This window comes from Polyodon spathula, chromosome 3 (genome assembly GCF_017654505.1).
Source record: "Polyodon spathula isolate WHYD16114869_AA chromosome 3, ASM1765450v1, whole genome shotgun sequence".
NCBI lineage: Eukaryota > Metazoa > Chordata > Actinopteri > Acipenseriformes > Polyodontidae > Polyodon > Polyodon spathula.
In genome coordinates, this window is record NC_054536.1 from 72,593,181 (window position 1) to 72,607,244 (window position 14,064).

The following is a 14,064-nucleotide window of genomic DNA, read 5'->3' on the forward strand; positions in this document are numbered from 1 at the left end:
CAGCTGCTGCTCCTCTCCCCTTGATGGCGATGAAGGCAGAGTCAGTTCCAGCTAGTCTCCTCGAGATGGTGGGGGAAGTGATAACAGCAGACATTCATCCTCTGCTGGTGGAAAGGGACCCAGCAGACATTCACCGTCTGCTGGTGGAAAGGGACCCAGCAGGCATTCACCCTCTGCTGGTGGAGGTGGTGGAGGCAGAGGCAACTCCTGCTGCTCTGCTCCTGCCGGTGGAGGTGGCGGAGACAGATGCAGCTCCTGTTGCTCTGTTCCTGCCGGTGGAGGTGGCGGAGACAAAGACAGCTTCAGCTGCTCTGCTCCTGCTGGTGGAGTTGGTTGAGGCAGATGTAGCTCCTGCTGCTCTGCTCCTGGCGGTGGAGGTGGCGGGGTTAGAGGCAGCTCCTGCTGCTCTGCTCCTGGCGGTGGAGGTGGCGGAGGCAGAGGCAGCTCCTGCTGCTCTGCTCCTGGACGGTGGAGGTGGCGGGGTTAGAGGCAGCTCCTGCTGCTCTGCTCCTGGCGGTGGAGGTGGCGGGGTTAGAGGCAGCTCCTGCTGCTCTGCTCCTGGCGGTGGAGGTGGCGGGGTTAGAGGCAGCTCCTGCTGCTCTGCTCCTGGCGGTGGAGGTAGCGACAGTGTGTAGCCTCCTGGTCACCAAAATAAAGAGACAAACAAAACAGACTACACAGACAAACACAGTGAGCTGACATTTAACTATTATATTATTATTATTATTATTATTATTATTATTATTATTATTATTATTATTATTATATTAGTATTATTAGTAGTATTAGTATTATTATTATAACCTCAGTCTCCAATTCCATTCTCCACTCACCAAACACACAACCCCAAGTGAGTGAAAATATGCTGCTTTTATGCAGCTGTACCGAGACTCGACTGATAATCAATCATTCAATTGGAGTCACGGTACAACTGCACGCGAATTAATAAAGTGCAATTGCCCGTGCTAGCATATTATTACATTTTACCTGCACATGAAGTGCTCTGCAATCCTCATGCCTAAATATAAATATACATTTTAAACACTCGTGTTCCACAGAGCCATTTATATCCCGTGTATCAATGACTATACACCAGCATTAGCACACAACACGCAACATATAACACTGAAATACACACAGGGTGGGCAACATTGCCACACTCATCAACAAAGATTATTTTCTTTTGCCAATTCTTTTTTCATGCTCTAACCTGAAGGGCTGTACTGAGCATGCTCAGAAAACAAAATTTCAAAATTTCCAGAAATCATGAACAAATTTATATGTTTTCATCAAACCAGCAAAAGGCACTATTTGGGGCCAGTCCCTTTGTACCGTTTCAGAGAAAACTTCCAAATCATTTTCACTATCAGGATCTTGGAATCAGCACATCCAAGCAGAACGAAATCACCTGTGTCAAGATATCTGCTAGACTCTCAGCAGCAGACAGAAAGATGAGATATGTATGTTTTTTGGAAGGTGGATTTTTGAGATTGAAATGATTGAATAGCATTAAATGTTTGTTTGTAAAACAGGGTGAGAGAATAAGCCTGGTACTGTCTCGAGATGGAAACAGACCTTCAGACTTCCTATGCTTTGTTGAACAAGCCATCAAAGAGATGAGATTCTGCATTAACCAACTAACCTAGGCCGCAGGGGTCTTCCAAATAGTTACCCTGAGGACAGAGAACACACCTTAATCTTCATTCACAGTGCATGGAACAGCCAAGCCTCAGACTGTTAGCTTTAACATTAAATATTATATTAAAGATGTATCTCTTTGCTTTTAAAAGCAATATCCTATCTATAATTAGCTTCAGTACCACTGCCCCTCCTTCCTTTAACCCCACTGTTGAACTTATATACTTATACAATTTCTGTTTATAGTATTTTGGGGACTAAGGCCCAGCACAGGCAAATAATATATTTTGTTGGGTTTGGAAATAAAATGTGAATAATATGGAAATAAAATATGTGTTAGACCTGGCAAGGCTGGGAACTTAGAATTCCCTTCCTGCCTAATTGAAATCCATGTGAAGCATATGTGTTGATTGACTAATTGATTAGCAATTAACCCTGCCCAAATGCCTTTAAAAGGGGCTGAAGAGCCAGCATTTTGTTCTTCTTCATCTACCAGCTTGAAGTTCATGACTGCTTGTCTTAACCAGGGTGTGTGAACCAAATCCGCATTAACGACCCTGTGTATACTGGGGTTCCAGTGTTTGGCACAAAGGGATTTAATTTAGGGGATTGTGAATCCCACAAAAGTATATTTCGAGTGTGTCAGGGAGAAGGTTCCTGGTGCAGGACCTCCCTTTTAGTGGGAGCAGCGAGCAGAGCAGCAGTGTGCACAGTTATCCAAACAAACTTTTTTATTCAAAGCTGTAGTACTTAAACTGAACACTGTTATATGAGGAGGTTAAATGTCAGCAAAACTTGTAAAGAAAATGTACAAAATGAACTTTAGTGGTTGCATAAGTATTCAGCCCCTTAGGTCAGTACTTGGTAAAGCACCTTTTGCAGCAATTACTGCTATGAGTTTTTTTGGATAGGTCTCTACTAGCTTTGCACAGTAAGATGGTGACATTTTGCCCATTCTTCACAGGAAAATTGCTCCAGTTCTGATAAGTTTGTTGGGGATTGTCGATGGACTGCAATCTTCAAGTCTCGCCATACATTTGATTGGATTTAAGTTAGGAATTTGACTTGGCCACTCAAGAACATTAATCTTTTAGTTCAATCACTCCAGTGTGGCTTTAGCTTTGTGCTACTGGTCATTGTCCTGCTGAAATGTGAATTTCCTCCACAGTTTCACAGTCTTGGCTGACTCAAACAGGTTTTCCTCAAGGATTAGCATGTGCTTTGCACCATCCATTCTCCCCTCTATCCTGACAAGCTTCCCAATCTCTGCTGAAGAGAAGCATCCCCATAATATGATGCTGCCATCACCATGCTTGACAGTTGGGATGGTGTTGACTGGGTGATGTGCAGTGTTGGGCTTGCATCAGACGTAATGCTTAGAATTTAGACTGAAAAGTTTAATTTTTGTCTCGTCTGACCACAAAAACTTGCAGTATCATCTATATACTTTTTCACAAAGTCCATATGTGCTTTAATGAGGCTTTTTGAGTAATGGCTTCTTTCTTACCACTCGTCCATACAGGCCAGCTTTGTGTAGGGACCAGCTTATTGTTGATGTGTGAACACTAACTTCCATCTCAGACACAGAATTTTGCAGATCTCTCAAGGTCATTATTGAGTGACATCCCGAACCAGTTTCCTGCTTGCCCAGCTGCTCAGTTTAGGAGGGCGACCTGACCTGGGTAGTGTCTGGGTGGTATGATGCCTCTTCCACCTCTTAATGATGGACTTCACTGTGCTGAGAGGGATAATCAGCACCTTTGAAATGTTCTTATACCCTTCTCCTGCTCTGTGCCTCTCTACCACTTTATACCTGACTTGTTTCATAAGCTCCTTGGTTTTCTTGGTTGCTTTGTTGGATCACTATGTGAGCTGCAGCTTGAAAGTCTTTATATACCTGACGGACATTATCTGCAAGTTAAACCACTTTGAGTACATAAGGCTGAAACCATTTCACTCATTTTGTAACCTTTCAAACAAATCATTTGCACCTGAGCTGATTTAGGGCTGCAGTAGCAAAGGGGTTGAATACTTGTACAACTGAGATTAGTCTGTTTTTCTCTGTAAATCTTATTTATATTATATATATATATATATTATATATATATATATATATATATATATATATATATATATAGACACACACACACACACACACACACACACAAACAACAAACGAAAAAGGCAACAAACTAGTTGGGTTAACGGTTGTTCTAGCTTATAGATCTGATGACCCCCCCCCCCCCCCCCCCCCCCCCCCCCCACAGTTATGTGATTTTGCTTCGAAGTAGTCTGGGAACTTAGTAGGATAACAGGCACATTTTACAACCTGTCATCTCTTATTATGTGCTTTTCTTATATCATTCATTAACAGGCAAAACACTGACTTACACTCTTGTTATGGTAGCAATATCAAAGGTCACTCTTGCCATATCTGATAAAGCAAATGCTTTGACATTGTATAGTTTATTGCTGAAGCATATCTTGCACTCATTGACTCACTATACAACATGCCAGTTTGATCTGAAAAGAACAGTCCTTGGACAGTGATAATCATGCAAGATATAGCATTAGGGACATCATTTAGGAAAAAAAATGCAAGACAAGCTTACTACTGAGAATACACCAAAGGCTACTGGTAATATAAAGCATGTTAACACCAAAAATATTCTCCTTAGTCGAATAACCTTTATACATGATAGGGGAGGAGAGGAGACAGAGTTGACTTGATGGCACAGTTTGACACCATATAACTTTCCCAATCAACATTTATTGTCAACTGAAACTAATATAATCTATTTTACTAGCAGCATCATAAAAAACGACTGAATGATTAAGTTCAGGTTTTGCTGTACAGCTTGAGCTGTGTTTACCTCTGACATACTGTAGTGTGGAGCAAGAAGTTTTTCAGTGGTGTCAGCAGGGCCTGACTATAGTGGCTTAGACCTCCCAAACTACTGAATCCCCAAATGCGATTTGTTTAGGGTTAGGTTTAAAAGGCAAGAGTGTGCAGATTTTTTTTAGCATGAACTTGAAATTCTATGTAAACCAAAAATAAACGAAAGTATCAGCTTAAATAGACAGTGGCCGTGAACATCGAGTAATACGTTAACAAGTTATAGACTGTTAGAATGAAAAAAGACAGTTTGCTTGAGACTGCTGTTTTACCATCTTGTCCCATCTTGTCTCATTAGCAGGGGCTGATTGGGCATGAAGGTGTTCCTTTGCTGTCAGGAGAAAAAGTAGGCGCCTTTGGCTTTCATCTGTTCGTAAATCTCTTTATCTCATTATCTGTGCAAACAGACACTTTCACTGCAGACATGATATTTTACGATCAATCCAATCTGCTGTAGCCTGACCAAAACTTTAACCTTGAATATTCTGTTTAAGATAATGAATGGAGTCAGTAGGCATGAAGAACACTTCCAAAAAGTATTGGAATTGTAAGATTATCACTATGTAACACAATTTTTGTTCCTGAGTAGTAAGTGTTATTTCCTGGTCACAAAAGCAAAGTTTGTGGGGAATAATAGCCATTTTCTATACTTTTGAGGCATAAGCAATTAGGAAATAACACTTACTACCCAGAAACAAAAAAATAAAAAATAATAATTGTTACACGGTGTTATGTTTAAAAAAAAAAACAAAGGAATGTAATGCAAACTATTAATGTCTTTTAAGTCTATATTTAAATTATGACACACACAATCGTACAGTGATGCAAAATTATATATTGGTCTTGGCCCATGTCAGATTGTTGAGAGATTCTTAAAATTACATTGTTTTGGAAGGTAATACCAAGTTAGTGTGACACAAAATATACATTTAAAAGTAATAACATCAAATAACTGAATAGTATAAACTGTTCATGCCAAACACAATATTTTCCACAGGAATATGGATACGATTAAATCCATTATATCACCATAGTAACGAGCCTGTGACCTTTGCTATTTGTTTCCACAGTGCGCAAATAGGAGTGAGCAGTAAATCTTTTTTTTTTTTTTTTTTTTTTTTTTTTTTTATTTAATCCTCTCCAATTTTTTACACTGGTATTCTCCCCCATTTAGTTTGCCCGATTATTATCTGTACCCTCGGCTCACCGCTCGCAGCTCATTATTACCTTTTGGGAACGCGATTATGAAGGGTCCGAGACATCATTAGTTGTACTCCTTTAACCGTTCGACATTGGAATGTCAGCAGCCAATCAGAAGACCGTGCATTTTCAAACCATTTCTATCCCACGCCTACTTTTAACCGTTATCCAACACCTCCAACAGTATGAAGAAATTACAATGTGCTCTAATGGCCAGAAGATGGTGCTCTAATTGCTGCTATAACAAAATTAGAGGTAGAACATGAGATGTAAAACTGGTACAACAAAACAAACAAACAATGTTGTGCAAGTTTATGTCATTAAAAAAAAAAAAAATGTTACGTGATTTGGAATGTTCATTATTCTTTGTTTTTAAATCATCGAAGCAAGTTACATAAATCTATAACTTCTATCGAAAATATTTGAGTCTCCAAAAAAAAAGGAATGCAAGTTACACTGTTCAAGATAGTAAGTTCAAGCCCTTAATAAATTATTTTCAAAAAGTGTTCAAGATTATATTGAGCCAATTTGTGTAAAAGAAAACAGCTGGTATACATTCAGTTCAAATGTTTGGGTTTAAAAGCTGTACTGAGCATGTAGCATGTACTGAGTACAACAGAAAGACCATGGACTGTTGTGCATTTATCATGGTTTTCGTATGATTTTCATATGTAGTCCAACGTGATAACTGTCTGATATCCATTAGGATCATGCGTACAAACTGACAATCTTTTGTGTTTATAGACTATTGAGTAAAGTTCCTTTTATTACTGTTTATGCTTTTGACAAACAATACAACTAATACACGTGAAACCCTTACACAGTGAGGGTCACCTCAAACCTACACCAGCAATGTCTTTTTCTAAATAGTGTTTATTAAAATTGTAATCACCATCATCATTATCATCATCATCATCATCATCATCATCATCATCAAAAACGAATTTTCCATTTTTACAGGGCGTCTATATAGCATTTGAACGTAAATATACAATTAAGTGATATGTGGCACCGTGATATTGAGAGTATAGCTATTGACAACATTAATCTGATATTGGAAAGGAATTTTGGAACTTTCATATATTCGCCTTAAGATGGCGCTGTGGCCTAGAACATTTTTCTAAAAGTATATAGGCCTATTAGTTTATTTTCTCTAAAAATCACATCTAGTTGATTTCAATAATAGTATATTAATGTACAGTACATTTTATGTGGAAGAGACAGTTGCTCTGTATACAGTTGTTTGATTTCTGATCAAGCAGGGATTATGATCTTGTTTCTTTTTATTAACAAATCAAGCTACATGGAACAATAAACTGGCTGCCACTCAAATGTTTACGGTGCATGCTTTTTCAGACCATTGGACTAGACCACAATTTGAACTTTGTACTAGTGTGGGTTTTAGAGACACGTGTGGGTTTGGAGCGACCAAACCTTGACAAACAATGGGACGAACGTGTGTTGTACCTACTATATTTACTGTCGTCTATTAGGGCACATTGTTTCTTTGACTTATTTGTTTTAGGTTGATAAACATATTACATGTTTACTATAAAGGTTGAAAAACTTAATGCTTCTGTTTAAACTAAACAATCTCAGTATCTAACTTTTGTGTAGACAAAGTTTGTGTACTCAAATACCCTTTTTACATTTGCAAGGCATAAATACATATTTTTTTATTATATAATGCTTTGCGACTCAAACATGATTTGATATCTTCATGGCAATTAATAAAATATAAATGTATTTGGTCGTACAAAGATAATTCTAAGAAATGCTTTCTTTTAATGTGTAACACATACCATACTAAAGAGCCTTACAGGGTCAGATGAAGAAAAAAATAAATTATTACACTGAGTTGAGATAAGGTGATCTTTGTATTCGTTTGTTAAAACTAACACCCATAATTTGTTAATCTAACAGATCCCTTCTGTTAGTAAGAAACATGCGTGCTCGTTCTCTTGTGAAGTGGTGTCTCCAGCAACAAACGTTTCTGTTCAAAGGTAGTCATTCCCTGATGAAACGAAGCGCCCAACTGTTATGATAATACCTTTCTAAACAGGTTCTGTGGAAGATCGCATTTGTGAATCTATTACAGAGATTAATAGATTATTTCTCCCCCTTCAACCAATCCTCAGAGGAAAAATTTAACCATATGGTAAGACCAAAATTAGAATTTCATCACATTGTGAAATGTAATGAAAAGAGCCCAACACCTGGGGCCAATGCTGAACGACACAATTAAAAGATCTTTTAATGAAAATTAAAAATTAATACATTCACTGGATCTCCTTGCCTTATATCAAAATGTTAAGGGGAAATTAAATGCAACAACATATGTGTGTGTGTGTGTGTGTGTGTGTGTGTGTGTGTGTGTGTGTGTGTGTGTGTGTGTGTGTGTGTGTGTGTACACACACACACACACACACACACATACATACATTATAGAAAGATATTTAATTTTGTTTAATGTGATGATATGTTTATAGGAAGACAAAAACTCCAAATAAGCACACATGTTAATTAGTGCTTTAAAGCGGTACCGAATGATTTCTATTTCCAGTAAATACAAAATATCAACAAAACTTACAGGTCTACTGTAAGTTAATAGAAACGTACTTATGATCGGCTTTGCAATTCGCTATGCCGCTTGAACATTGAACAATAGTTAAAACGTATTATTTGTGACAGTAAAAGCAGGCTGTATATGCTGGAGAGGTAATGAAAATCCTTATATCTAAAGAGGGCATTTAGTGTGCTCATTGATGGGTGAAAGTCGCCACACAAGCTGAAGGCAGTTGTATGGTTACTAATAAGACACAACGCCTCCTCGCAAACATATGCATAAAGTTGTGTATACAGATGGCCATGAGAATAATAGACCCGGCGTCTTTTATAAAGCTGTAAGCAGCTCTGCGATCAGAACTGAGATCAGGGACCATCCAGACGGAGGAGGCAGATAGAGCCGGGAATTGTTTGTTACCGTTTTAATCCTATTAATTAAAACGTTAACCTGATTGGGTAGAAAGCTCTGTCCCAATAGGCGAATCTTCTTCATAATAATAACCTGCTTTGAGATAATGCTGTAAAAGACTCCCCCGTCTGTTGCCGCGGCTGTTGCGAAATCTAGTGAAGGTGAATCGAAGCAGGATAAGCGACAGAGCAGGGCTCTAGAGTGAAAGCTGCCACACAAACATTACTTGACAAGCAGAGATCAGGCATCAAGATCAAGTTATAAAATAGAAACTTACAAAACCTTTCAGATACATTTACAAAACTGTGGAAGGCGAGCTGATAGAAAAAGGACTATGGAGAGGAGTATGAACATTAACGGAGCAGAAGGGGACATCTTCCACAAAACTGTAAGCGCCGTCTCAGGCAAAAAGATGGACTCTTTCAGATCACCCGTCGGTATCGATCTGCAGTCCAGGGATCGCCAATCACCGAACAACTGTTTCGATCAGTCTGACTCTGACCCAATACAGCACGGGGGATTAGGCGGAGGTAAAGGAGGCTTGCTCAGTCTTCATACTGGATCTTTGTGTGTCAACTACGGGGAAAGTGGCAATAGGACTCCGGCAGCTGAAAGCAGCGGTGGGGAGCAAAGCCTAGACGATGACAGCGACGATCGGTGTGATATGGTACTAATGAGTGATCAGATGACATCGGTGTCAAGAAGCAAAGCTGGAGGTTCCGGCAAGAAACACAAAGAGCAGAAGGTACTACGACTGAATATTAACGCTCGAGAGAGAAGAAGGATGCACGACTTAAACGATGCTTTGGACGAACTAAGATCAGTGATCCCTTACGCTCACAGCCCCTCTGTGAGAAAACTCTCTAAAATCGCTACTTTGCTACTCGCCAAAAACTACATCCTCATGCAGGCACAGGCTCTGGAAGAAATGCGAAGGCTGGTGGCTTACCTCAACCAAGGCCAAGCTATCTCTGCAGCCTCCCTGCCAGCCACGACTGCCCTTAACCCGGGCTTGGGTGCCTACGAACAGCCGGCAGGGTACCCCTTCCCTGCCGGACTGGCAGCCGCGTCATGTCCAGACAAATGTGCCATATTCAACAACGTCACCTCCAGCCTCTGCAAACAGTGCACTGATAAGCCTTAAGTGCAACGAAATGAAAATAAAAAAAACAGAAAAAAAAAAAAGGTAATATGGTGTCTGTTTGAAGTTCAAACCTAGCGATTTGACGATAAGCCTTAATATATAAATATATATATATATATATATATATATATATATATATATATATATATATATATATATATATATATATGAATGAATGAAATGAAAAAAAAAAAAAAAAAAAAAAAAAAAAAAAAAAAAAACGACTTCGTTGAGAACACAACAATAACATCAATTACAATGAAAATGGGACTTTAAGAACTAGGATACCGAAAAAAAAAAAACTTTTACATTACGTTAACCTTTCACAAGAATGCACTTGAAATGAGAGAACACGCTGTACATTTACAAATACAGTTTTTGTTTGTTTGTTTGTTTTTTTTTTTTTCTGTGACTATACTTGTAAATATAAATTATGCTGAAAGTTTCTGCCTGGTTGCAAGTGTAAAATTATTTTAAACAAACGTGTCATTGTGCACTTTGTAACGGACCATTTGCAGTTATTTTGACCCCGAAGGGACTATTTATTGTTTTATTGACCTGACAACATTAGTGTGAAAACCGGGAGAAAAAAAAAATACATTATTTTATTATTATTACCATTATACTTGTTAAATTGTAGGCATTGTAAATCTGGTGACCAGTTATTATGGGGTTGTACTGCTTTCAAAGCATCAATCGCTGTCGTTTGTGTTGTTTGCTCTGGAGTGACGTTTTGATTACATGTATGGAACCTTTACTGAGTCGGTGTTTAAAAATAACTGGAAGCGTAATTAATACATATTTGAATGGTTATGGTTAGTTTGAGGTGAAACGTTTTGGATACTGTTTTAAATACATGCTTTGCAAGTTTCCAACTGAGGGTTAACTACAACGTCTGGTTTTATTTTTCATGTTTCTGTACAACTTTGTACTTCGATTTGTCTGTAAATATATATTTTCAAACAGATGCTATATTCCCAAAGCTATGTTTTTATGTTAAGGATCGTATTTCTTCTTTGCATGCATTCATTTCTCTCGGCATCGAGCCTCTTTAGTACTGTATTTATCTTGTATGATTTGCAGTTTTAAACTCTTAGTTGTCTACTTGCCAGTAGAACCTTTTGGAACAAATTGGTTGTCAGGTCAAGGATATGTACCATAACATATAGTAGGTCAGATTATAACTGCAAACGCGCCATTTGTATGTGTTTGTGTGTTGGAAAGCTTTATTAAAATATTTTGAACAAAACCTATTCAGTTAAGTGTGTTGTTTTACACAATGGTTGTATTACAGTGTAAACATACAAAATAAATTTGACGATTTACGTCTGTAAACTGCGAGAGCATTCTAAGCAGAGTATGCACGATTACAATACTAATCATCTTTCTTTTAAGGCCCTCTCTCTCTCTCTGATATATATATATATATATATATATATATATATATATATATATATAATAGATATATATATAGATATAGATATAGATAGTAAATATTTAAAATGAACATTTTTACCATGTTTGTTCACTTCGTACACTGAATGCCTATGATTAGTAAATTGCCAGGTATATCTGTACATTGGATGCTTAAATGTACAATGTCAAAGCATATTGTTTGAATAACTAAGTGATAAGCATAACCCGCCGTTAGTATGTTTCCTCTTAATATCAATCAGCGCGCTCAAGTGATGTGGTCTTAACAGTCTTGTTAGTGTTCATTTATTAACTCTGCTTATGATGTTAGTTTTCCTACAAGGCTTTTTGAAAGTCCTCAGTGTGGTTGTTTGTATATAGAACCATATGTCCTGGATGTTGCTACATGTGGCAATAGAATGGATCCACTTGCATCAAAAGATTAATCAGAACCTGTAACTTTTCACTAAACATAACTATAAAGTGCCATGAGGTGCTATGAAAGCAGGCCAGACGGGGTAGGCAATAACTCCCTGAGGCAAAGGGAACATGTCTCTCAAAATTACACGACAAAGCATGTGCACCTTAATTATGATTATTAAAACAATTTCCATGACGATGTCTAATATTATGTTAATTTGAAAACAACTGTGTATGAAAACTGTCTACTATAATACCTAAAATAATTTCATGAAACACATCGTTAAGGCAATTAAACCTCCTGGATGTGATTAAGAAACATAATTACGACACTCTTCATTGCCATAATTGGATGTCTTTAATCATGGAGCCGAGTGATCAGCAACCCTGCCATTAGTTTGTATTGTTCTATCTCCGCTGTATATCACAATGATTAGGATTTAGCTACGGCCACTGGGCATCTTTGTATATTAAAATGGTGGCATGAATTTTATGTAACATTTGGGGCTTTTGATTTTCCTTCTTTCTAATTCAAAAAGACCTATGTTTACAGCCTTCTCGATTTTAGGCATCCTGTTTCATTTATCAAATGAAAATTTACATAAACCAATACTTGCACCAATTGGGTAAATGGTGGTAGGCTATATTACATTTATCAACTGTGATTACAATATAGAAACGGGCAGCACAGTAAATCCCCAGAGATTGTAACATCCATTGACAGGCTATGCCCCGTATACCCGTATGTTAATTCCACTGATGCTACTTGGGTGTTTACATCCTTAATCCCAGTGTTTGAATCAAAGAACTGTTTTAATCATTTAATCTCACCCTTTGACCCTTGGCAGTTTAAAACATTCTAAAGATTAACGTCGTGAAAACACCCGTCAGACATAGTTTACACCGTGTAGGTTTTTCTGCTTGCATCTTATAGCCTAAAAGTCGCATACTTTGCAGACTTATTTATTAAGCAACAAAGCAGCACGAGTGCTGGACACAGACTATTGAATATTACTGGCACTTAATGTCAGACTTCTTGTTCACCCCAAATTAGTAACCCTAACAGCTTGTTCTTACTTATTGCTCGGTAATATGTGATTTGTTATTGATTCGTTTTAAACAAGGTTTTTTTTGTCTTTTTGTTTTCTGTCAACCCCCCCTTCTAAGTGGTACATGTTTTAACCCTATTGACCAATCCCAGCATGAGTGACATTGACTTTCATACTGCAATGACTTATGGAATATATAACCATGTGTTAAATTGAATCCTCCGTTTAACTGTTAATGGTGTGCTCTGGACACATCTACACATTAGATGCTATGGTAACTAATTATCACGATAATAAAAGTGGATCATACACGATCACACTTTGAAAAATAATTATGAGATTTCAAGTATATGATGGCAGCTGCAGCAGAACGCGAGTGCAAATGAAAAAAAAAAAAAACATTGTAATAAAGGAGCGTATTAAAACCATTCATGCAAGAAAATGTGTTTTAATTTATGTACGTACCTTTCGGTTAAAAGGGCAGCTCTAAAGAAATGAAAATGTTGCCTTGTAGAATATTTTAAATACAAAGAAAAAAATACTTTCTAAAATACATTTGCTACGACCAATGTTATGCTCTAGGACAGACCATACCATGAAATAAATTCTGAAAAAAAAAGGTATTATTCAGATTATGAAACGTTTTCTTATTTAATTTGAAATTGGAAAACAATGAACCGTCAATAAATACAATAACATTTTAACTTTTATGTAGATTATTTCTTGATGTAATCTACTAACCTACAATATATTAGTTAAAAAATGTATTAACATATTCTAAAATTGTTTGGATGAAATTTATTTTGTATTTGTCTGCAAGGTTACTGTTTTTTATGCATGTTATAATTTATCACACAGCAACTTGAAAAGTTAGATAATATCCTTTAAACTGTCTTTTTGGCAAGAAATGAATATTTCTGGACATGCGGTCTACCAACAATAGTTTGACTTCCACTTTTCTAGAATCTCGTAGTGTCAGAAACCCGTAACGTACAAGAATACTTCCATACAGGTAGAATATATAAATCCAATATACCTGTTAAAAAAACCTTCATTTATCAAAACAATGTTTTAGCATGAGTAAAAAATAATCCGTAATATTTAATTTGTATTAATTTCAGGCACACGACTAAAAAATCACAAAATATAGTACTTGAAATTGGACTCAACAATTGTGTGTATTTCGTTTGAATATGAACTCTAAATAAACAGTGGCATTCACATATATACTTATAGTCCTTCGTTTACTTTGTGTTTGGGTTTTCAATTAGTTAACATTAAAATACAGTTTAGGCTATTATATTTGTTTTAACTACATTACACATTCTTC

The 14,064-nt window shown here is 37.2% G+C and overlaps 1 protein-coding gene across 1 annotated transcript; it reads left to right on the forward strand.

The window, feature by feature from the left end:
- Positions 1-8,622: 8,622 nt before the first annotated feature.
- Positions 8,623-9,886, forward strand: LOC121308603 (class E basic helix-loop-helix protein 22-like). The gene has a single exon (XM_041241082.1). The coding sequence runs from the start codon at positions 9,043-9,045 to the stop codon at positions 9,850-9,852; it is 810 nt and encodes a 269-aa protein (XP_041097016.1). The 5' UTR covers positions 8,623-9,042; the 3' UTR covers positions 9,853-9,886.
- Positions 9,887-14,064: the final 4,178 nt, after the last annotated feature.

Excerpts from the sequence above, each read along its gene's own strand:
- LOC121308603 (XM_041241082.1), top strand. The coding sequence starts at position 9,043 with ATGGAGAGGAGTATGAACATTAACGGAGCAGAAGGGGACATCTTCCAC.